The following is a 25,827-nucleotide window of genomic DNA, read 5'->3' on the forward strand; positions in this document are numbered from 1 at the left end:
TGGAGACAGATGGGGCCAGCAGTAAATAGTAGGGTATGAGCTGTGGATCACTGGCTTTGACAGTTTTATTTCTGATATATCTTTGTGAACTACAAATGGGTTCGTGGGGTCTGATTGGCTGGTTTGGCAGGGAATTATCATGTGGCTGTGTATGGGTGCTGTGACACAGTTTACTAATGTAACATGATTAACTTTTCCTTATATATTCCTACTGTTATGATAGTCAGTTCTTAGTCTGTGCTTGCACTCGAAAGCTCACGCCTTGAATAAATCTTTGTTGGTCTTAAAGGTGCTACTGGACTCTGATTTTACTGTGCTACTTCAGACCAACATGGCTACTCATTTTAATCTATCCTAATATGTGATAATGGTCATTAGCTCAGATGACTTAAAAACTGGACTATTAGCCAAAATAGCAAAAATAAAGTTCAGATGACTCTGAAAACTAGGTACCAGGCACCACTTTCATACCCCAAATGCAAACTTCCAAATACTTACAGGCCACTGCTGGAAAAAGACTTGGACCATTTCTGCATGGAGGCATAAAGTACACGCCGCCTCTTGCTTGCAAAGACGTGATAGGAAACCACATGTTTGCACACTTCCTAACGGGAGACCCCCTCTTGCATTATCCGATTGCCTCTTTGTGGCTTTTTCCTTCCCAACAAGGTGGCGGTGAAGCCTAAAGCGTGGACAACCTGCACTTCTTCCCCAGCTCCTTGGGTTGGGAATCAATACAAGCCACCAATCCCTTCACAGTGATTGTTTTAGGGACTCAAACTTCCACCACGACCACCCCCAAGTCCCAAAAATAATTTTTATTTTAAAAAAATACACTTCCATGTTGCTATGGAGAAATGCCACAACAGTAAAACATTTTTTAAAACAAACTTTCACTTCCGCATTGCTAGGGGATCACACCAAACAATACATTTCCTTAGATCCTTTTCCAGGATACTTTGTATAATGGTCTATGTTCAGGTAGATTTGTGATAGGCTGGAGATGGTAACTGGACCCTGATGATTGTGTCCTCACAATAAAGACTTAAAATACACAGCACAAAAACAAACTAATAGGGAGACAGCTGCTTCATCACACACATACACCCTTCACCTGTTCATACCCCACCTCCAGAAAACACAAACAGGAACAAGTTTTAGTTGCCTGATCCCAATGTTACTGTGCATACTGAAGAGAACATTTTATTTATACTGAGGGCATGTCACTTTGTGATCCTGTAGCATCACGGACTACGCCATTTTAAAAAAATGTGATCTCAAAATGGAGAGGGGAGGATGGGTGCGAGGGTAGACAAAACACTACCAAGACTGTCGTGCATTTCTCCGTTAAAATGGACTTGCCCATCTGCGCCCTGATTTGTAGTATGACAAGGGAAACTTTTTTGCAAAACTTTTTTTTCATCACAAAGGAAGCCAGACAAAAACTCAAGCACAGCCGAAGGTTTCTACCGACATCATGTGGAAGGAGCACTAAAACCCACAGGCAATGAGAGCCTGTGAAGGTGCAAATTCCTTGTGCGGAAATGGTCTTGAATACAGATTTTTATATGATGCAACACACTAGTTCTTATACTGTTTTGCTCCTTAAGTGTACAGAGCTGTTATTGATAGTCTGAATTTTATGTATGTGTGCATGCAGTACATCACCACAATGTCAATGCTCTAAGCATAATCAGCCTTTTGTACCAGACGAAGGTGTTTTCTGTGAAAGCCCTATTCTTGTGATTAAGACATGTACCGTGCAACTAATAAACCACTTATTATAATTAGCACAATTTTCAAGTATTGTCCAATAAAAATCCAATAGTAAAGAAGCAATAGAACACAGATTTTGAAATATATTTTAAAAAATTAAAACATTTTACAGAACATATGTTCACAAAATAAATATGTCAACCTATAGCACCTTTGCTGAAATAAAATACAAACAGCACTTTTGAAAGAAGTTGTTTTACCTGTTTCTCAAGCAGGCAAATTACAATGTAGTCCAAGCCAACCAGTGAAAAACATAAGAAATCCACAGAAAAATAGATCTTTCTGCATCGTCTTGTCAATACTGAACAAACAAAAGAATTCATGACATTGCCTTACATTACATCCCTGGCCCATTAATAATATCTATTCAACCTGAGCAGCATGCCAGTACCACTGGCAGAGGTCTTTCAAATCACTTTCTTCTTGAAGCTTCTAACGGTCATGCCACGGCTTGAACTGGCAACCTTCTGCATGTCAGGCTTGTTGCTCTGCTACTGAGCCATGTCCAATCCAGTTAAGATCACAGGCTTACAATTCATCTTCAACATATCCATTTGCAGGTTTTACTAATTTTAATAGAACCTATTTTCAAGTATGTAGTCTTAGATGAACTATTCAATATTTAACCTTTAGCTGACAGGGTAAGCCAGCCTTTTTCAAACTTTTGACCATGGAGGAGCCCTTGAAATTTTTTCAGGCTCTGAGGAGCCCTGGAACTGAGCTGGAAATGATGCTAGCTGGCCTCACCTTCCTGCCACACCCAATGACTGAGGGGGGGGGAGAGAAAGGAGGTAGTTTGAGGCAGGAGTACACATCCAGGCTCCGCCTCCTTTCCCAGGCACAGTAACCACACCAGAATGCCACCCCCAAAATAATAGAAGCAGCTAGTTCGCTACTTTCACAGCAATACTGGGAATAGCTTGTGGCCAAGTACATTAAGGCACAATATAACGGAAAGTCCACGGAGCCCTGGTTGGGAACCCCTGGTGTAAACACATGCTTACACTTATTAACTGCACCATAGTTGTCTTTCAGCAGTAAACTTGATCAGTAATACTAGAGGCTTGAGAGCTACCTGTGGTCCTTCTGAGTATTGCTCCCCCACTGGGGCACCTTCTCCATGTCCCAGGAAAATGGCAGTCATTGCCCAGAAGGGCTTCTGGTTGTCAGGTGGTGGAAAGGGTAGATGAGAGATACACTGCAAGCCTTCTTTAGAATCATAGAATTGGAAGGGACCTCCTGGGTCATCTAGTCCAACCTCTGCATCATGCAGGACAGCCACAACCCTACTGCTGACAGTGTAACCTGCCACCTCCTTGAATCTTCACAGAATCAGCCTCTATGTCAGATGGTTATCCAGCCCGTTTAAAAATTTCCAAAGATGGAGAACCTACCACCTCCCAAGGAAGCCTGTTCCACTGAGAAACCGCTCTAACTTTCAGAACTTCTTCTAGATGTTTAGACGGAACTTCTTTTGAATTAATTTCATCCCATTGGATCTGGTCCGTCCCTCCGGGGCAAGAGAGAACCCTGTTCTATCCTACATGGCAGCCATTTAAATATTTGAAGATGGTTATCAGGTCCCCTCTCAGTCATCTCCTTTCCAGGCTAAACAGACCAAGCTCCCCCAACCTTTCCTCATGTCTTGGTCTCCAAACCCCTCACCATCTTTGTTGCCCTCCTCTGGACACACTCATTTGGCTACATCCAACTGTGGTGCCCAAAACGAAACACAGTACTCCAAGTGAGGCTGAACCAGAGCAGAGCAAAGTGGTACCATCGCCTCCTGTGATTGGGACATGATATTCCATTTGATACAGCCCAAAATCCCATTTGCCTTTTTCGTTCGGGACTCAATGGAAGGGTCTGCCCCACAATTCTTATCCTTCACCATAACCTCTGTATTCTAATCCAAGCAATCAGGCAAATACCGAGAGAGAAAGCTAGTTGCAAAGGTTGTTTTTCCTCTCCTTTTTCCACACCTAATTTCCTCCCTGCACACCTTGGCAATCTTACTCTCTCCTGCTGTGCCTCTTGCTGGAGAGTGCAGAGAGGCAGAGAAGAAAGCCTCACTGCAGATACATAAGGTCTGGGCAGGTCAATGTTCAACAGTGGCAGAGACAATTCTACCTGCACAGGGAAACTCTGGTAAGTAAAAAAGCTACTTAGTGCATGCGTGTTTGATGAGGAGGCATACAATAGTTGTAGCTCTTTTGATTGATGGCAATTGTAAATACGGCTCTCCAATAGCTGCAGAGTGAGTATCATTTTAGTACATCTATTTAAAAAGTAACAGAAAACCACAAGTGAAATAATTTGAAAAATCAGGATTAACATTTGAATTGGTTTGAATTTTAAAAAGAACATTTGTTGGCAATATTACCTGGTCTGTTTTATTTGTTTTACTCTCTCTGCTTTGTTTAAGTCACAATCAAGCACAATCTAGGTACCTGGCATTTTTTTTTCTTACTAGCTAGGAAAATATGCATGTAGGCAGCATCAGAAGTACGCTCCTGAAACATAGCTCAGTTGGTGTACTAGATTAAGGCTGTGGGCAAAATTGCTTCTGTCTAGCCTAAAAGGAGCTTCAGCTAAAACCTAAATCCTAAGTAAAGCCATGTATGCTCTATATTATTGAAAGATATCTTACATTTAAAATGCACATTATGGCAATTCATCTACTATACCTTTCCTATGGTGTCACCACCACAGCCATTACAAGTAGTATGAAAGAAAATACTCTCTTCTTACATAACCTGGATACTTCCCTGCAATGAGACTGATGAAATCATATAATTTCTGTCCTCGGAGCTCTTAGCCACAGTGATCCATGAGGCAGTCACCTCCAGGCTTAACTTCTGTAACTCACTCTACATGGACATTCCCTTGTCTAACCTTGAAATTGCAGCTGGTACAGAATGCAGCTGTCAGGGTGCTCACAGGAACACCTTGGATGGCAGTGCTGAGGCAGGTGCACTGGTTGCCAGTTGCATCCCACATCAAGTTCAAGGTTCTAGTATTTACATTTAAGGCCATCTGTGGTCTGGGCCCCATGTATCTGAGAGATCACCTTTTGCCCCATGCAAAGCCCTTTGCTCTTCAGGTGCAAACCTGTTGGTGATCCTTGGCCTGCCAGAGGTGCGCCTGGCTTCAACCAGGGCTTTTTTGGTCCTGGCCCTGACCTGGTGGAATAAGCTCTGGGAAGAGCTAAGAGCCCTGTCAGAGCTTTTACAGTTCCACAGGGCCTGCAAGATGGAACTCTTCCATCAGGAATTCGGTTGAGGCCAGGGCAAATAAGATCAGGGACCTCTCCTCAGAATAGCCAGAACATCAGTGTAGCCCCCCCCCCCCCCGAGGCACAGGTTGGGAAGGTTATTGAACTGAGGGAGGGGGACAGGGAGTTATAGTATATTTTTACAGCTGTGGGGATTGTAATATGATTTTGACTGTGGGGAACTAATATGATTTTATTGTGAGGATTTTATCTTGTAACCCACCATGAACCAGCTAGTCTAGGAGTGGCAGGCAATAAACATAATAATAATGCCCCTCTCTTGCCTGCCATGTTTCTTTCTTGCATAAACAGAAAGAAATTTCCAAGCAGGTGATGGCAAAAAGCTTTATTCAGAACGAGTTCCTAGGTATAAAACCTCGTTTTTGTATTTTACTTCCTCAGTAAACTTATTTCTTAATTGTTATTTCAGGGATACAAACAAAGTCTTCAACCCACTACCTAATTCTTATATTTTATTTACCTTATACTTTATATTTTAAGCCATATAATTGGGGTCTATTAGTATCAAAGGTCCATAAAGGTAACTATCTTATAAATGGCTTATTTATAAGATAGTTACCTTGATGGACCTTTGATACTAATAGACCCCAATTATTTGGCTTAAAATATATTTTATTTACCTTATATTTTATAAGAATTAAGTAGTGGGTTGAAGACTTTGTATCTCCAGAAAAAAAAACAATTAAGAAATAAGTTTACTGAGGAAGAAAATATGAAAACGAGGTTTTATACCTAGGAACTCGTTCTGAATAAAGCTTTTTGCCATTGCCAGCTTGGAAATTTCTTTCTGTTTATTCGGATGACGGGTCATCTCTGCATGTTTCTTTCTTGCAGCATCTCAAAAAAAATAATCTATATAATTTCAGGTAATTTCCTAGTCCTTTAATGTTTAAGTAAGGATACAGCACTGGTATGTCCCTCTGCTTTCCGTAAGCAAGCAAATAATTTAAAGCACATGGCACTTTTGTACAACTGCCTATCTAGAGAACTGAAACACAACCAAGCACCAACAGCTTTCCATTTTGCTGCAACAGGTACATTTGGAAATATTTTTAGGAGTGTATGGGGAAAAATGCGGGGAGAACTAAAAATGCATTTCAGATAGAACAAGTGCATCTGTACATAGGCAACTCCCAAACCACAGGGTGGTTAAAAGGAAACTGTAAAGCCAACTTTTTGCACAGTTATCAACAGATTTACAAATGTGATATAAACTCATTAAAACCAAGTTTTACACACACACAGCAACATAAGGGGCTCAAAAGCACTCCAAGTCACACATAAGCTTAATCCTGACTATAATTAAATGCCATTAAATGCTATGGTACTTATTAGTTATGATGACTAGCTTGTGCCATTGCTTGCAGTGGGATATCAAACTGACTATAGCAAAAACAACGACAAGATACCACATGTAGGGGTACAACAGCTATAGTTCTCGTCAATGGAGAACTTAAGTGCATTCATTCATAGTTTAGAAATCATTCCAATGACTTAAAATGTGGTTTTGTACAGCAGCATGCACCAACATAGCTATAACAATGAAAGTGCAATGCACCCTGAAACCTATACTGCGTAACAGCTGTGATCTCATTCCAGGATTGTATTATCACATATTAAATACTCCCGATTGTGCAATGATCATAAATTAAATCACCACCCAGTTGGCATAATGAAACTACTCTGTCTAATGTTTGAACAGATTATTATAGTTTCTGCTATGCTAGGAACAATACCCCATGCTGTTTTGTCAGCTCAAAATGTTGGGTCACACCAGCAACTTCACAGATTAAAAACATAGGTAGTTGTACATGCTATCCTTTACAAAAATGAATGGCTTGGGGAGTACACAATTATTAACTTAACATGAGGAAAATGTGATTTAATCTGATTTATGGAACACAGCTGTTAGAAGAGTTGGTTCTTATATGCCGCTTTTCTCTACCCGAAGGAGTCTCAAAGCGGCTTACATTCGCCTTCCCTTTCCTCTCCCCACAGCAGACACCCTGTGAGGAAGATGAGGCTGAGAGAGCCCTGATATTACTGCTCAGTCAGAACAGCTTTATCAGTGCTGTGGCGAGCCCAAGGTTACCCAGCTGGTTGCATGTAGAGGAGCGCAGAATCAAACCCAGCTTGCCAGATTAGAAGTACGCACTTTTAACCACTACACCAAGCTGGCCACCTTTCAAAAAAAATGCTTTAGTTAGAAGGTATTCCAGTGTCTTTCTTCTACTTTGACGGTGCAATGAAAATACTTTCAAAATATTTCAAAACTGTACCTAGACACTAGCAAAGTAAATTATCTTAACTGTCATGCCTACTATAATAGTTCAGGAACTGTGGTAACAGACACCAAGGTGTCTAGAAATGCTTACATTAGTGCCATTTTCACTTTTTTAAGAAGTTGGTTCTTATTTAGTATGCATGAAAGCATTTTAAAACACAGTATGACAACAGTACTATTTTGTAAGCTTTTCCAGGGTTGTCTTAACTCACTGACTTTTTGAAGACAGTTTAAACTAAGTCTCAGCTGTATTACTTAATACTGAGATTATATTGTTAAAGAAACAAGCTATTTAGCTGTTCAGTAGAATGGAATTTGCAAACACAGGCAGTATTCAAGTGATTAAAGTCTATAATTTGGCACACAGCAGATACATTAACTTCAAAATTTATAAAATAATATCATAATAAACAATGATAAATTAACCAGTTCAAAGCCTCAGCAGCTAAAAAGCTGTGCTAGTCAACTGTGCAAAGAAAGAACAGTCTAACACTACCAGCTGACAGGTTACTAATAGTGTTTTGAAATAAACAGGCAGAAGTCATGATGCTAATCTCTAACTTCCAGATAACTGAAATGAACCCTATCTGACAGCAAAGCATATAAAATCAGACCAACACCCTACCACCACCTAGCCCCCGAAAGCAGGTGCACATCTGAGAACAATCTTTTTGGAACTGCAATTATTCCATGCACAATCAGTTAGTAGTAGCCAGGGTCTGCTATTCCTATTAACTTGAATTTTTCCCTCTGTTCAGCACAATGGTCAAGCAAAATAATCTCCAACACTTTATACAGTAAATTCCATATACAGGATATCTTAAAATATTTGAATTTATGTTGCTGGAATACGTTACCATTTCTGTAACTTTTTAAAACATGCTATTAATCCCCCAAAGTTTCAATGCAGTCACTACCAATATACTAAATACCCATGAAATTGTATTCACATTTTACTCCCTAAGAATGCTGAAAACAAGGTCTTCCAGTTAAGGCCTTTTATCAACATGACCATTATTTTCTGTGGTGTATTCTTATTCAGGGTCTTAAAGCAGACACATTTTGGGATGATATTAAGAGGCAGTAACTGTGGGGTTAATCTGTTTGGATATACAGCCATGTACAACTCTTTGCATAAACACAGCAGAGGCAAATCATCTTGCCAGATATGAACAGAGACCACCATAACTATGCAGTAGATCAAGACCTCAGTAGATGAGCTGAGAACTTTATTCCATCAGTGATTCTAAAATTCTATACACAAGTCTAAGCACAGTACTGTGTGAATGATGTGTGTGTGTTAACCAAGGTATGTCACAAAATTCTTGTATCTGCTAGTTGTCAAGAACTGATGCAGCAGTTGATGAACAGCAGTCTAATTATTATTAGTCATAAAAAAGAACATTCTGATCAGTTGGAAGGATGTGACACCACTCTATACACACTTGTAAACTCACTAATCACAGCAAACCTGTGAACATCATTCATAATTAAGTTAATAGTGCCTTCAAGCTTTAAATGAATTCTTGATTAAATACAGCTTATGTAAAACTTGGATGCTTGTTCTTGTTCAGTGAGGTAGTAGGTAAAACCATCCTCACACAAAAAAAATCACACCTCTCCAAAGTTGGTATGTCCTGTCTCCTTGGCATGTTCTCTGGCTTCCACTTGCCCTGTTAATCCTTTCTGACATACCATACATCTCAGTGTAAACCGGTTTACATCAGTGAACTGCCTCTTTCTTCTGGCTTCATCTGCTAACTCCAAAGCCTGAGCAAGGACAATATCATCTGATGCAGAAAAAATTGTCTGGGGAGGAATGTCTGAGTTGGGGATTCTGCGCTCAAGTGGATCATAGTGAATACCATCATAAATTAGAAGAACCCGTTTAGCATAGCCAGCATCTTCCCCAAAGCGATCAATTCTGACCGTTTGTGTGTCCACTACACAAATTTCACATTGATAGAACTTAGATAAAATAGAAACCTCAATTGCACCTCCCCATGTATCGTCTCTTCTGATCCAATCACAGTATTCTTGGTTGGTCTTTCCTAGTATTGCCTCACTATAGGATTCTGGATCACTTGCTACGATCTGGGCTATTAGATTTCTCATCTCTGGGGCACATGCTGGGTCATAAACACCACCTTCTACAACATAGTTTATGCTGGTGAATAGGCATGAATTATCTGCAGGAACAACTCTCCGGGCAAGCACGGGAAGAGCTTCCCTGACTGAATTAGGAGCAGTCCGTTTTGTAACTATGGAAGACTCAGTCTTGAGGTTGCTTGCATCTTCTTCGACTATTAGAGTATCACCTGTCAAGAAAAATACAAAAGTTGAGATGATTCAGTGAATTGATAGAACACAACTCTAGTTGATTCTCAACCAAAGTTTTCCTCCCCCAATAATACAACAGTACTACACTGAATGATTTGTATTGTAAGGATTTTGAAATAATTATGAGATACTTTGAACATAACAAGTAAGCTATGATTAAAACGCTAATAGTTGAGATTTAGAGTACTAATCGTCTACTAATCAGTACACGATACTGGTTGGTAAAAACAAGAGATACAATGCACAGATCTGGAAACAAAATTATAATCAACATATCTGGATTTTCTCTTAAGCCATATACAAACTTTTAAAGCTATTGTGGGCATTTATTCAGTTCCTTCTATGTTAGCACAGTCATGCTGACTTGAACAAAAAACCGAGACAGAACTCCGACTCTATTTTCAATTTAATAATGAGTCACTAATATTAAAGAAGGGTCTTATAAACCCCTCAAAAATCTACTGATAATGTCTTCCTCTCCTCCCCTTTCCACTGCACTATTTAATTAAAAGATGGCAACAAAAACCTTGTCAAGCCTGAATTTCAGCCAATTACACAGCATCAAAACATTTGAGTCACTGCTTTAAGGCTTCCTGTCCTAACCCAGAATGGATGTTACTATTTGTATTACTATACTTTTTTTTAAAGCTTGCAAAAACCAACCAGTTACAGTAAATGAGCATAACAGTTTCATCAGCTGGGTGGACTACTTCTCCAGTAGAATTTGGCAAGCAAGGACTATTACCTTCTCCTCTTGTGCTTGTTATATATTTCCATATTATTTATAACCCACATTTCTTGATGAGATTCAAAACATCAACACAATGACACAAGATAAGATATCCAGTGAACAATGTAAAAGGCTTAGGAACAAAAAATGATAAGACGACAAACTGCCTCAGCACAGTTGCTGTGAGACAAATTTTTATGTACTAGCCTTTGTCAACATTTTTGCCATTGTGAAACCCCTGAAACATTCTTCAGGCTCCAAGAAGTGGCGCAATCATGCAGAACATAGTTAGGAAGAACAACTGTGTACGTGCAGACCCAGGCCCCTCACCTTCCCACCCCCTCCAGGCCTATAATTGGCAGGGGGGGCAGGTCAACATGACCATATAAAGTCACATCACCTGATGTTTACAAATTAAAAAACATATAAACAATGATTTAACTCCCAATCATTCTGGAAAGCCTTCCAGGGCCGTCAAGAAACCCAGGGTGAAACAAAACCCTGGGTGAACTTATCTGCTTGGCCAAGAAATTTTAATGGTTACTTGATTCAAGGATAGCACTTGAGAGGAATGTGGGTCGTAATTTTTTAAAAGAAATACTAATTTAACTTTTCTCCACAGCAGACAAGTCACAGTGCTACTCTAAGCAGGGTTACCTTTCCAAGCCCTTTAACTCCATTACATCCAAAGTGGTGGAACAGTGCTCAGGATGGCACTAGCAGACCTCGCAACAGAAGAACGTGTTTCAGTGACACTCCCCACTCCCCATTTAGAGCAATCACCTACTTTAGTCTTAAATCGGGCTTTAAGCACTGTTCAATGTTTCACCCAAGGAAATTGCGAGCGAAAAGCCGCTCAAACCCGTGTTTTCAGATTCTCCCCCTCGCCGTCTCCATCTTAGACGACCGCACGCGTATTTCGTGAGGGGAAAATCCTCAATTACAGGTGCTCAGCAACAGAGCCACACGCTTAGACTCAGCCACGCTCTCCTCCGAGGGGAACCGAGATTACCCCAAACGGAGGCCCAAGACGCGCGGACCAGACCCGTCGGTTACCCGAATGAATGCCAAGCTCTCCGAGGCGCCGCTCCCCGTCGCTGAGGTCGAGGCCACGCGGGGGGAACCCGAGCAGCAGGCGCTGGGCCTGGACGGGCACCCCGGTGAGAGCGGCCAGCGCTGCCTGGAGCTCGCGCAAGCAGGAGTGGGCCGTCAGTCCGGGCAGCGGGTAAGAGCCGCTCCTGGCCTTGCAGCGCAGCCGCAACATCCTGCCGCCCTCCCGCCGATCTACGGAGTTCTCCCGGCGGCGGCTGCCGGGTTTCAGCCCCCCACAGCAAAATGGCTGCGCTTACATGCAACCCAGCAACCCTCGCGTCCCTCTCTTTCGAGCCTCCTATTGGTCACTGCAACCGGGGTAGCAAAGCGTGCTCCTCCGCACGGCCCAATCAGATGAGTGGGCGGTCCCAAACATCCGCCGCGGCAGCGTTACGCTGAGAATTCTACGTCACTTCTGGGTTACTTTTGACGCCATTTTCCTCTCCCCTGCGTAGAAAGGGTGACAGCTGCCCGGATTTTAAAGCACAGAAAAACTCAGGCCTTCTGCACGGCTGTGATTGCCCAGCAGTCTCTTCTTACCTTCGGGGCGAGGGGAATTATATCCTAGTTCACAACACTTCGTTTGAAAAGCTGAAACTGTAACATTAACAAACTTTCCTTCCAGTGTAAATACAGACTAGTTATGGGAGGAGATTGTGGTCCAGAATGACTTACGATAGTCCTGCCCGAGGAACAGTTCACCGCCAATCTGTATCACGATTTTTTTTTGATCAAATGGGGGCCCAGAGTGAAACATCGACTCGACTATAGGCGATAAGAACTATCGCCTTCTCGGTCGTTTTGAATTACAACGCCATGTATTCCTGGGCATTGTTAAATCCTTGTAAATCCACTGAATCCTATGAATTTACGGAGGTGTAAAGATTTTTAAATATCTAGATAAATATGCCCCAGTCTCTTACTCAAGGCAGCACACGAATCGCAGCGTCACAAAAATCCTTCCAAATCAATAGGTGGAGCAATCACTTCAGGTACGGGAACATTCATCTTGTCCTACACGGACACCACTTGCGCAGTTCTAAATGTAGTTTCTGGCACCACGACAGCAATTTTCCGTATTATTTTTTAGCTGGGCATCGTTTAATTATGAATTTGCACAATGAACTCTATGGGAATTGGGAGGGCCGATTATTATGAATGTTCAGCAGAAGACAACCCCCCATATATACACCCAGAGAGGCACAATACAGCGAATGGGAGAGAGAATGTGCGCTCTAAGGTATGTCAGTGACGGGCGTCGACGTTCTAGAGGACCTATTAATTATAGCCTGAAATTAAAATTTCATTATAGAGAAGCGCGCGCACAGTATGAATCACTCTGCAATACAAAATAATCAGCGCCCTGAAGAGGAAACACGGACAACACAAACAGCTGACATCATGCAAGAATAAAAATTGCAAACTGATTAAACACGTTTAATGATGCCACTTTTTACTTTATGAATGCTACTATACGTAACATCAGCTAACTCTCACTAATGTGGCCGTAGAGATGGATTTGGCTGCCGACATAGCCCCCTATTTAATAGGCATTTGGTTACTGCATACGTTAAACCGCCTACTCAACCCCCACAGCAAGAGAATCGGCTGCTTGCAAACATACGCGGAGTCCGAGTCACTTACATTCAACCCCCTCTTAGTGCCTCACAACGAAGACCCCGAACGAAAGTGGACGCCACGCAAGGAGAGCTCCTGTTATCTTTATTCCTCTCCCCTTACGCTTGCGCGGGAAATGAAGTTGAGTTGGCGCGCTGTGACGTCAGCCTCTACCCTCCCACTTTTCTAATGTCGTCACTATTTTGTAAGCGGAGCTGCTGCTGGATGGGGTTGCATGTTAAAGCGGTAATCGGTTAGATTTTGGGGTAACGGCAGCACAAATACATTTCATTTTTTCTGCACTCAACCAACCCTGTCAATGTCCCCCCCCCCCTTCCCTGGCCCTGCGTTCGTATTTCTGGTGCTTTCCCCATCCATACAGTATTTCCGGGACCCCCAATATTCCCACGCGTCGGATGCTACCGCATACCCGGGAAGTTTTGCACATATAACGTCTGCAAAGAGCCTGCGTGCCTGCATGCGCGATGCGGGGTCCTGTCTCCCTCCGACTGCGACCTTGGGAAAGTCACTAGCGAAAGGGCTTAGGATGCGCCTGCTTTTCAGCTTCCCTTCCGATACCTGCAGTTCCTCCTTTCTGCGTCTATGCGCGTCACGCCAGTTCCCGTTGCCCGTGTGTCTCCGCAGCCCCATCTGCCCTTTGCACCGTCTCTGCATATCGGCGTCTTGCGAGAGCAGCCCTTCTCTTCCCGCTCAGCGCCGGGAGGGGTTACCTGGATACCTGCTCTAGGCGCCCGGCTGCAGTGCAGTGCCGGCGCTCCTTCGGACTGGAGAAGATCCTGCGCGGGCGGTATTTCTGTGAGCTGCTGGGTGGGTTCCGGACCAAAGGAAGTCGTGGGCTGCCTGGAGGTGGGTGTGTTGCGAAAGGAAAGAGAAGGGTGGTTTTGTGAGCTGGGAAAAGATTCGCGGCCCTCAGGTGTTGGGCCGACAACCGGCCTTCTGAGGAAAATGTCTCCGCTCAGATCACTGGAATGCGAGCCATTCGGGGCTGGCCGCCGGCATCCCGTGCAGCCTGGAGTTAGCAATTAAGATGCTGTGTAAATAGTAGAGAAGAATAACGTTGATCAATTAAGAGTCTCTAGGGTCTCTCTATTAGCAGTTTCCTGTTGTGAGCGGGAAGGGAGGGTACCCTTTCCCTTTTTCTGCCTTTTGTTCATCTTCTATTACCAGTTTCTCCCATGACCTTGACTAGCAACTTCTGTGTTGCTTCCATTTCTCACCCCACCCCTGCCCCCGCCCCCAGTCCAGTCCCTGCTGGAAGGAACCTCACAGACAGATTGCAGCATGTAAGCTTTCTTCTGTCGTAGCATTTCATAATGGTCCTTGCTGTTCCACAGTTTTCTAGAAGGAGCCTGGCGATCCCAAATGGAAGAGGTGGGTGTGTGCCCTGCAGCAATGTCAGGGGATGCATGTCCAGTCCCAGAACAGGTAAACGGTAACAGTTGCAGTGAGGAAAATAAGTCGTCAAGTTTTCGAGTCTCAGAGAAAAAATGCTGTGAGTATTTGTGATTTCATGAGCAAAGCTTCTTGTATGTATAAATGTGGAATCTAGACAGCTAAGTGTAAACTCTGATTATGCTGATAATTTGATGGGGATAATTTGATCCCGCTGTACAGTTATTGATTGTTTAAGATTACAGTAAGGGATATATTTCAAGGAACTTCCCTCTAGTGTTTTGTAAACTAAGCTGCCATTGGTAGAAATCCATGGAATTTACACAAAACCCTTGTACATGCCCCATCTCTAGGACCTCTATTGCCACTTGGGAAGGACTGGTCTGCACCCTTAGTCATCTCTTACTGCCTGTTGCAGTAAGTCCCTGCAGAGCTCATCTACTGACTTGGTTTGCAGCATTGTTCTTCCAGGACCGTCTGCGTGCATTTATTTTTGCCAGCTCAGCCTGTTTTTTTATTGGTTTATCCCTTAGATTTCACTTCTCCAGCTCCTCTGACATCATCTTGTTTAGTGGAGCAAACACATTGAGAGTGAATGCAAAATTAGACATATACAACAAACACATGGACTTTTAAAAAATGAGAGATAATTGTGTTCATTGAAGAAACAATAACATGTTGTCCTTTTCCCTCTAGCCAGTTTTTATCCTCAGTTCATTGGATATTGGCTACTGCAGAGTTTTGTGGGATTTTGCACATGTAGGTCTATCTAGACAAAAATCTGATTTACTGATTGACAGAACAAGCCCTTAAATTGGATCTTTTCTCCTCAGAGATCTTGTGCATATTTCAATGTTCATTTAAAAATATGTCTGCTTATTTCCCCCCCTCCAATGGTTATGTTGATTTTCTTGAGCAACAACCATACCGAAGCTAATGCAAGTTGCACAAGAACATAGTTTCTTCTTATGCAATTTCCATTCATTTTATTGCAGCTTTAACATAGGACAGAGGTTGATAATGGATGATACCCATTTTTATATTGCAATCTGCTTAATCTAGTTTTGAAAAAAATATTTGTTTATCTAGTTATGTCAACTGATATGTATTATTCCTGTAAATGTTGACATTGTGCAATTTAATCTTAGTTCCATTGAAGTAGTTAAGAGTTTTCTTATTGATTGTAATTGAATCAGAATATATTTGGAGTCAGAAAGGAATTTACCTCCAGGCCAGACTGACCCAGGAATCCTGAAGGGTTTTTTTGCCTTTCTCTAGGCATAGAAAGAGAGTAAGTACAGAAGTGGGTTACTGTGAGTTTCCTTCATTGTGTGGGGGGTTGTTCTAGATGGCCCTTGGGATTTTTTCTATGATATAGCTCTATATTTTTAGCATTGAAAATTATCTTCAGATTCCACAGTATATAAGTAACTACAGCCTTTCCACCCTTGCTACAGTGGATGTAAACCAATGACAGCTGTATCTCAAGAATCACAAATTATTATTTTTAAAGGAAAAATTATGTATCTAATTCCTACAGTGGTGCCTTCCCTTTCCACTGGGAGTGTAACCATGCTCTTCCTCCCTTTCTCTCCCATTCTGCATACAGCCACCCCCTGCCTAGCTCAAATGATGGCAATAGCCACTGCTCCCAATTCCTCCTCTTAGCTTTCCACATTCACCAATGCCACCACAGTATCTGGTCTTTGCCACTGGCCCAACTACAGTTTGTTCTCACCTATCCCTGAATCACTGTTGAAGGGGCTGCCACAACCTATAGCCTTCCCACCTCCAGGCCCAGTGCAACTCCCAGTCTCTGCTTTCAGACTGCTACAGCTTCTCCCCCTTCCCCAACTCCTGACAACCTACCTGCCATCTCTGCAACCTGCCCTGGGCCTGACACACCTCCCAGACTCTGTCACCAGGCTCACTGATGTTTCTCCCCACTCCACCCCCTCCACAAACACACCCTATTATTGCTGATGGTAAAGATGCCTGGATGAAGAGGGCATGTGCATTGCCTACAGATGTGCAGACAATGCTGTTGTTGGGGGAGATTTAAAATCCCCAATTTATGTTTTAACATCATATTTTAATGAAAACCTAGGAAATCCTTCAAGTTTGTAGAAAAATCTGTTTTAGAAATATAGAGCTAGAAGAAACCTTAATGGGCAGCTAATCCAAACCCCCCCCCCCCAGCACAATGCAGGAAATTGACAACTGCCAGAGAGGAGGATATTTCCCCTTGTCTGCTTGTAATCTCCTAAATCTTAATGACATTAAATCCTAGATCACCTTCCATTTCTCATGTATGTGATTCCCATTTCTTTCTTCAGGGTTTTAGGAAAATAATATTTGAAAATGTCTCATCTTGGACACAATCTAAATAATTCAGTGGTTTTGATCCTCATGTATTAAGTTTGGAAAGAAAGCTGGGCTCCTTTCCCGTTGTCTGGGGAGGAATTTTCGTACTTGGCAATGTCCTGGTTAAATGGCAAATAATTTTAACTCTGAGTGAAATACTCAGTTTGAGGCGCTTACCCCTCACAGGTCATTTTTTCGCTTGAGTGTCTATTCCATTAACCAACACCTGCTACAGGCCAGTGATTGATTATGGGAACTGCACACTGTGTCCTTGTGCAGAGCAAATGCCTGACAAAGTAGTGGAAGACAGAGTATTTAGGCCCTCGTCTGTCTGTCTGTCGCCTAGTTACAGAAATTACTGACTTTGTCTTTGCTTTTGCTACACAGCTTGGGCTTCTTATATGACCAACTCTCCCACTCTAATTGTAATGATTGGCCTTCCTGCGAGAGGCAAAACCTACGTTTCCAAGAAATTAACTCGCTACCTCAACTGGATTGGAGTGCCTACAAAAGGTTTTGACGTGACTTGTTATTGTGTGTGTGTGGCGGAGAATAGGAGGGAGCACATATTTGTGGGTGGTGGAGCAGCCTTCCCTATAGAAACTCAGGTTAATCCACTGTTGATTAATTGGTTATGACTACAAGCTATTATTCTTTGACCTTGCTCCCAGAGTGTAGTTTGTGATCATGAAGTATACTGTTACAACATTCCTTACTGTTATCAGCATCAGCCAAGGAAAAACTTGTTCAGTAGTATTTAGGAAACAAAATTTCATCTTTCCCCTTTGTTTCAAAAAGTCTCAGACAATGTGAATCCCAAAGTATTTATGTAGTTAGAGTCAGTGGGCTGCTACATTCTTCAAGTCCAGCCATCATTCAGCCTCATTCCTTTTGGAGACTGACAATAACAGCCCGTAACATACCTCATTTTTAAGCTTATTAAAGTCACAAGAGTATTTAGAGGCATTTTGTATGATGGTTCTATTTGTGCTCAAATCCCTCATGAATGAGCTGAACCCATTGTTTTATTTGCCTTAGTATCCCCAAAGAAGCTTCAGAGAGAGGGTGATGGGTGAACTGAATAGGTATTTTCCTCTCAGTGTATTGTGCTGTTTTGTTTGTTTTATGTACTGCAGTATCTTATGAAATTGTGAGCTCTCCTGATTATAATAGTGCTGTATTGGTTGTAATTGCAGCCTAGATTTCTAGGGTGTGCCAAACTTTGTGGATGCAATCCTGGTAAACTGTGTTTAAGTATTACTGAATTCAAAAGACAAGTATGTTTTTAACTTTCACCCACTGACCCAAACAAGTAAAATTCTTACCTGTTTGTGAGTCATTCCCTTTTATACACTATTGGATAGACCACGAATACATTTGAAGCTGAGAGAGGTGGCATATCGAGGGACACAGAAAGTATTCTTGTCAGTGGTGGGGTTTGAACCCAAGGTTCCAGTATTAATTTCAAGTGAACAAAATTGGCATGTCTAGTAAATTAATAAGCAAGGGTTAGCTTGAGATTTGCTGACAAATATAGAGGTCAGTAGCTATACCATAAATCCCATGAAGAATATACTGGTAAAATTTCTATCAGAGCTCCCATGGTTTCTGCATGTTTTAGTGAGTCACTTTGGTCCAGTGTAGGACAGAAGTCATAACTTAACTCTTGATGTTATTAATGTGCAAATTGATTTTCATCTTCAAAATGAAACAAGCTAGGTGTGAAAAATCTCTTTGTTCTTTTTGTCTCAAGTCTGCTAATAAGATGATGCCAGATTCATTTTCTTATCTGCCTTTTGCAGTATTTAATTTAGGAGTTTATCGCCGTGAAGCAGTTAAATCGTACCAGTCCTATAACTTCTTCAGACATGATAATGAAGAAGCCATGAGGATTCGAAAGTAAGTTGATGTCAGCATCCCCTAACGTCCTTCATTGCTAAGTAGTCTGACACCTGTGTTGCTAGTTTTCAGAATGCACTAGAATCAACAAGATGCAGATTAATTTCATTGCCTTTGAAAATAGATATCTTAGATTTATATTATGAAAAAAATATGTCAAACTAAGGGAGAAACAATGAAATAAAAAGTAGGTAGCATCAGAAATGACCTGAAAGTGCAAATGGAGACTGTAGTAAACTTCATGCAAGGAATGCCTAGAAATAGGCCAACCAAAGCAAAAGAAACAATGAATTGTGTGTACTATATAGTTTTTGTATTCTCCTATAGTGCTTCTGAAAAAATAAGCTGAGGCAGACTGCTGAGAGATTCTGGTTGTTAGGGAAATTAGACAATTCTGGGAAGTGAGTGTCAGGTGAAAGAGAGTAAATATTGGAAAGGGACCTCTTGAGTAGTTGGTGGAGACAGAAAATTATACAAGACACATAAGGGTGGAAATTTGGGGAAATAAATAATTTGCCTGGTGGGTTTTTAGAGAGATACACCGGGGACATTTTATATTGATAGAAGCTTCTTTTTTGAATTCTTTTTATCATCTTAGATTCCCTATTGCAACATTGTATCAATGCCTTTGAATATTAGATCACTGAGGAAGACCCCCAAGGGGGATCAAAATGCATTTGTTCTTTTGTATTAGGTCACTTTATCCATGTGTCAATATGTATTGGATCTGTGCAATAGCATATGTCTAATATTTATGTTTTGAAAATTAATGTGCACATGAATAGTAATAAATATTTTAATTTTAACATTTAGTATGTACTGCTGCTCAACCTCTAAGGTTCCTAGCTTGTATACACAGATTGGGTTATTTTGTTCCCTCTTTTGTGGTTTACTGGGTCAGAGAGAGGCCATTTGGAGAAGGTTGACCAGGAGTATAAGCAGCTAATTAACTAAAATTACCATTGTGAAGTAAGAGCACATTAAGAGTAATTTATTCCATTTTGTGTATTGGTTCGTGAGTGAGAATTCAGATTTCAAGAGGAACCTATTCAGTCATTTATAGTATTATAAGTGAATATACATTGTTGCAAAACTGAATTTTTAATTAGGATTTGTTTATCCAATCACCTTTATTTAGGGATACTAAGATTGATTTATGTTGTTTAAAGGATACTGCATGTCCACCAGTCTTCTAACCCCCCCCCCAGCCCACACTGATAGGATTTGAATATCAATATACAAGGATTTCTAAAAATAAGACAAATCTTAAACTACTGCTGCAAGCACAACCATTAAAATAACTTGACAAATATTGTCTTTAAGAACATTGTTTACATATTATCCTAACTTAAAAATCTGTTTCCTCATAGTTCATGCCTAAGGCTTGTTGCTTTAGTATTATTCCCCTAGGTCAATTAATTGGTCAAAGAGTGTCAGCTGATCTTTCTACCTGTACAAAAAAATTCATAATAGGTTGGGTTTTTTTACTTTGCATTGTTTTGTTCTTAAATTGTCTAACTGCAGGATAAGAAACCTTACTCAACAAGTTAGAACTCTGTTTATAAAATAGTATTTTCTTCTTGCACAGTTAACTCATTTGTTTTTGTAATTACTACGACTATTGAACCTACTGATCATTACTTCTGTTATAATCAAGACATAGATTTGGTAAGGAATATGGTTTCAGAACATCCCACTGATGGACTGGTCTAGATGGTGTGGCTTCTCATTGTTTTTACAACTCCTATAATTCTACATTTTTTTTTCTTGCAGACAATGTGCCTTGGTGGCCCTTGAAGATGTGAAAGTTTATCTCACAGAGGACTGTGGCCAGATTGCTGTAAGCGCACTTTTACCTATGAACTATTTCTCAAGTTTGGTCTGCAACTGCAAGTATTTAAATCTGTGGACTAGGACCACCCAGAAGGAAAATAGATATTTCTTCAAAATTGAGGGAACCCCCCCCCCAACCATCTTTGCAAAAAAAAACTGAAATACTTTAAAAAATTAATTTTATGGATGTTATATTTCCTACCCCTTTCACCCATTACTAAAAGTGTTGTATGCATATTTGCAAAAAATGTAAAAACTTACCTCCCTGCCAGCCTGGGAGCAGGGGTGGCAGTGATGGTGGGGCAGCCAGCTACAGAGGCTGGGAATCTCACCAGGCCCAGGAGCAGCACTAGTGTTGATGGGAAGAGTGGGAAAATACATTGGGGAAGTTTAATACTCCCCCCACCCCAAACTCTAGGTTTGTCTGCACCAGCTCTGGGGCAGCAAAGTTGCTTGTAGACAGATGAGAAGGTAATTGGCCTATTGGGGGTAAAAGCTACCAGGAGAATCAACACTGCCGTTGGTGTGTGCAGTGGGGGGAGCTTCTAGGATGGCAGTTGGGAGATTGGCCACTGCCTTTGGTTTGTGTGGGGAGGCGAAGCTATGGGGATCTGCTGAGTGGGCAAGTGGCTATGAGAGTCAACACTAGCACTGATGTGTGTGGGTGCAGGGGAAATCTGGTTGGGCAAGAGAGTTATCAGTGCCATTGTTTCTGTGAGGGATGGGAAACTATTGGGCAACTGTGAACATTGCCGCCACCATTAAGGCAGAAATAGAGTGGGGGGGGGGACAGAAAGAGTGACAGTGGGCATAAGGGAGAGAGATAAAAAGATGGAAGGTAAGAAGGGATGGAGAAAGGGAGACAAGAGAAAGAAAGAGGAAATAGTAAAGATAGGAGAATGTGTTGGCTGCTATTGAAAGTTTCTTGTGGGTCCCCACTTTTCTATATACTAATAGCCAAGGTGGCCAGATCTACTTAAATCCGGTGATTGGAGGTATGAGCGGGTAAGACAGATTTTTTACAAATTTTAACAAAACATTAGGTTTTTAAAAAAGCAAAAATGATAAATAGAGCATGTAGTTTTATGCACCATATATTCTCTCAGTTGCCATTGGGAACTAGGGTTGCCATCCCCCATGTAGGGGCAGGAGGTCACCCAGAATTCATCTCCAGAGGACAGGCATCAGTTTCCCTGGGAAAAATGTTTGCTTTGGACTCTGGCATTAAACCCTGGTGAGAACGCTTCCCTCTCCAAACCCAGATCTCCAGGAATTCCCCAACTTGGAGCTGGAAGTTCTAATGAGGGTATCTGGGAGATCTGTTGTGATTTCAGTAAGTCTACAGGTATCACCTGGAGGCTGTCAACCCTAGGAGAGAACAAAGCAGGAAAAGGAGAGAGGGTGTGAGGCTTTCAGGAAAGGGTTAAAGGAAGTAGTAGAGGAGGAAGTCTGATTGAAGTCTGTCAAATCTGGTTTGCTGATAAATATGTTATGAATTGTATTATTTTAAAACTGATTTTCATTATAACAGGTTAGAAAAAATTGCCAGTTCTGTAATTTTGTAATCATATAACAGATCATTATACGTTTCTTTTTGGATTATGATTTACTAGCTTCAAAGCCTGTTCCTAAGAACGGGCCCTGAAAGGGTTCCCTCCCCTCGCTCCTGGAAAGGCAGCTTAAGGTGTCTTGGGGCCACAACTCGCAGCCAAATCAAGTGTTGTGGGCGGGGGCTCGGCAGCTCGTTAGCAGGGCCAAGACAGAGCTCCTTAGCAGGCAGTCAGCAGGCCCAGCCTAGCAGGCCAGGAGGCCCTCGTTAGCAAGCCCTCCACCAGGACCCTTTGCCCAGGGCCCTCTCACCTGCTGCTGGCTCCAGGCACTGAGGCATATGAGAGCAAAGAGCCTAGAGTCCAGGGCAAGAGGGCGGGAGCCACAGGGGCAGGGCCAATCAGGACAAAGCTGGTTGCACCCTTATTGGCCCTATTCCAATTTGGACAGCCACACACATCCCATCCCCTAGGCTGTTTCAGAAATATATAGAGGAACAACAATGGATAAGGATATGTTTTGTTAATTTTATACAGTTATATATTTAACTAAAGATAAAAACGAAACATCTAAGTCATAACCTAAAGAGTGATCTTTCTTTTAAAACTTGAGAATTAGTTCTTTGGATTTAACATAGAGGTTATGTTAAACAGAGAAATATCAAAACCCTAGAGTTAAAAGTTGCAGTGTAAACTATTTAGTGCTATACAACTCTGTTTTCTTCTTTTTACTTAGGTCTTTGATGCAACCAACACAACCCGAGAGAGGCGAGATATGATATTAGCTTTTGCAAAAGAAAATTCCTTTAAGGTGACTATTTCCTTTCAAATGTGGATTCAGGCTTGTGGCATGAACCTAGGTGTCTGCTTAACTAAACAAGCCATTCATTTATTTACGGTCGTTGACCAACAATAAAGGATACCACATACAAGAATATCACAGGAATAGTCTTATATACACTCCAAGCTTCCTAATGCAGTAATCAGGGATTGCCGCATATTTATTTATTTATTTATTCAAATGTGGCGGTTTTTTGTTGTTGTTAGGTGCGAAGTTGTGTCTGACCCATCGTGACCCCATGGACAATGATCCTCCAGGCCTTCCTGTCCTCTACCATTCCCCGGAGTCCATTTAAGTTTGCACCTACTGCTTCAGTGACTCCATCCAGATGTGGCAGGTTACATAAATCTAAAAATCCATAAAACAATAAGATACCAATAAAAACCCAAGATGGTGGTAAAAACACAACAGAATGAGACCACTAGACTATACCCACCCCTAGCCCAGACATCTAACATTCGCAAATCCCCCAGGGTGCAGCTTTACTAGGCTGCACAGGAAGGGAGCAGTTCTTTAGCCTCAATTGATCTTCTTTTTATAATAATATTTTGCCACAGGATAAGAAATAGTACTGCCCTTATCAACAAGTTAAAAGTTGATAAAAAATCATCAAAGTATCCAGGAAACCTGGAGAACAGAGGCAAACTCAAGCAATGCCTAACATCCTGGTAAAAATTACAATATAGGTAATTGTTTTAATTGCACCAGAGTTGCAGGGGCAGATTTGGGCTTCCATATGTAAGCGCTGAAATCTACAACTAAGCAGAGCCAATAGAAAGGAATTGAACTGAGCCCTAGAAAAAGCCCATCAGACTTTAGAAAAGGTAATTGTCTGGGCGGGACGGCTGTAGCTTGAGAGAAAAACCCCATTGTGCAACCAGGATATCAAGGGAAAGCCGTAGGGAGCCAGAAGAAGCTCCAAAGCCTGCCCGGACTCAAAGAGACAGAGGGGAAGTTGGAAAGGCTAAGAGGGAGAATGAGGGAGAGAGCAAAGGATACTTACCAAGGGAAATGGGCTGCTCTGGAGAGCTGTAGGAAGGCTTAGGAAGAAGCTTCTCCATCAGCCCACAAACAGGGTGAAGAGCTGGAGAAAACTACAGTAGACCCCCCCAGCTCTGCCATTCTTGCGAAGGGCCAGACCGAGGTCCCAAATGCAATGTAACCTAGAAGACAGTAAAATTAACTTACCTGAATGCCAAGCAGAAGAAAGAAGACTGCTAGAGGGGAAAGAAAGGGTGAACACAGCTGAGGGAAAGACACACAATGGGGCTTAGAGCCAGGTGGCTGAGGTCAGAAGGGAGTGAGTGTGACTAAATAAGGGGGTGGAGCCAGCATAGGGGAATATAAGGAGGGGAAAAGGAATGGGTGGTGCAGTTTGGAGGAAACACTTGGGTGTACGAACTGATGCTGAATAAACTGTTGCTGTGTGAGCTGCGAATCTTTGCCAAAAGTGACGGGAAGAAGGCCCACATCACGGCAGAGAAAGAGGAAGCCGGGAGGGGGGCCCAAGAGTGCCTCACAGTAATAGATGTCAGATATGGTGTTGTTAGAAAAACCTGCCCAAACCTTTAGTGACCGACAGGGCCTTGGCAGAAGAGACATTGCATTCTGCAACTCTATATCAATGATGGACTGTATCTTTTTGTCTTTTGAGACCCGTTTCCAATAAGGAGTTGGGAACTAGACCAAAAGCAAGGAGTTTGTTAGTTATCCCCATACAACAGGAGGTCTGAGGATTAACCAACAGAAAATAAGATACATTCTACAAGTTGGAGAACCAATCTTTATCCAACCAAAAAAGGGGTGAAATTTAAAAGCAAATTAACTCTTGTGAACAAAAAATAAAAGTGGACTCAGAGTATTGCATCCTTTTTATTTAAAAGGATAGCAGGGAAGAAACAAGCATGGTAAAATCAAAGCAGTTTCTCTGACATCATTTTCAAACTCTCTTCCTGTCATATTTGAGTCCATCCTTAAGCAAAATCAGTGAAATGTTCTCATAGCATCCCATCAGTGTTTAGATTTCAGAGCAAGGTTGCTTCTTGAGTGGGCATTCTGACCTCAAGCACTACACAGATACCTGCTCTTCAAAAATGTGTTCAAAGTTCACAAAGTTACGTAAAGAAATAAAACACAGAATGACCTTCATAGGAAGTTTCCATGGAACAAGTACCTTACATCTGTTGTGCTCGTTTATATTTAATTAGGAAGGGTTTTTTTTTAATTATTCAATTAGAAAGTTAGTAAGGGTCTGACTGTAGCTATAAATACAAAGCCCAACTGATTTGAGATTCGGAGATGATGAATGTAAACACAGGTAATGCTGCAAAGGATCTGCATTTTACTAGGCATTTTGACATTTTGCAGGTATTTTTTGTGGAATCTGTTTGTGATGACCCTGAAGTAATTGCTGCAAATATATTGGTAGGTATTGTACCTATTTCAAAGGTTGGCCTCCTATTTTCTTTTGTAACAAAGTCACAACTGTTTTGGGAGGGGACTGTTAGAGTATCTGGGTTGCAAATAAATAGTCTAGGTTTAATCTCTGTCTTATCTATTTAAAGAGTTGGGTAGCGGATGATGTGAAAAACTTCTGTCTGAGACCCAAAGAGATCTGCTACATTGATAGAGCAGCTTCATGTTTTCATGTGAAATGACTTAATCAATGTTACTGGACTTTGACGATGCTTAAAAGCAGCTGCCATACCTTTCTCAGAAATTGTGTGTGTATATGTGTGAATATATAAGTTCCACAAAATTACATGCCAGCTTTCCAAGATGCAGTAAAAATACTTA

At 41.7% G+C, this 25,827-nt stretch overlaps 2 protein-coding genes across 12 annotated transcripts in view; one reads left to right on the forward strand and one right to left on the reverse strand.

The window, feature by feature from the left end:
- Window positions 1–1,846: 1,846 nt before the first annotated feature.
- YOD1 (YOD1 deubiquitinase) lies at window positions 1,847–13,438 on the reverse strand. 2 transcript variants are annotated; one of them, XM_077334838.1, is made up of 2 exons: window positions 11,482–11,796; window positions 1,847–9,673 (listed from the first exon to the last, which is right to left on the reverse strand). In XM_077334838.1, exons 1-2 carry the CDS (start codon window positions 11,687–11,689, stop codon window positions 8,967–8,969), a joined length of 915 nt encoding a protein of 304 aa, XP_077190953.1. In that variant the 5' UTR covers window positions 11,690–11,796; the 3' UTR covers window positions 1,847–8,966. The 2 variants fall into 2 exon arrangements, 1 of the variants encoding a protein (XP_077190953.1); XR_013230473.1 differs by lacking the exon at window positions 11,482–11,796 and adding an exon at window positions 13,162–13,438 and having other exon boundaries at window positions 9,435–9,673.
- PFKFB2 (6-phosphofructo-2-kinase/fructose-2,6-biphosphatase 2) overlaps window positions 13,343–25,827 on the forward strand; it is a 40,567-nt gene continuing 28,082 nt past the window's right edge. For 7 of the 10 annotated variants that reach the window (XM_077334830.1, XM_077334831.1, XM_077334832.1 and 4 more), the window contains exons 1-7: window positions 13,351–13,380; window positions 14,490–14,647; window positions 17,299–17,424; window positions 18,714–18,810; window positions 20,584–20,650; window positions 22,927–23,001; window positions 25,399–25,455. In XM_077334830.1, coding sequence (XP_077190945.1) covers window positions 13,370–13,380; window positions 14,490–14,647; window positions 17,299–17,424; window positions 18,714–18,810; window positions 20,584–20,650; window positions 22,927–23,001; window positions 25,399–25,455 — 591 coding nt within the window. In that variant the 5' untranslated portion in view covers window positions 13,351–13,369. Of the gene's footprint in view, window positions 13,401–13,503; window positions 14,002–14,489; window positions 14,648–17,298; window positions 17,425–18,713; window positions 18,811–20,583; window positions 20,651–22,926; window positions 23,002–25,398; window positions 25,456–25,827 lie in introns of those variants that run through there. The other 3 variants (XM_077334836.1, XM_077334835.1, XM_077334834.1) reach the window with 3 other exon arrangements.

The sequence above is a fragment of the Paroedura picta genome, chromosome 4 (genome assembly GCF_049243985.1).
Source record: "Paroedura picta isolate Pp20150507F chromosome 4, Ppicta_v3.0, whole genome shotgun sequence".
Lineage (NCBI taxonomy): Eukaryota > Metazoa > Chordata > Lepidosauria > Squamata > Gekkonidae > Paroedura > Paroedura picta.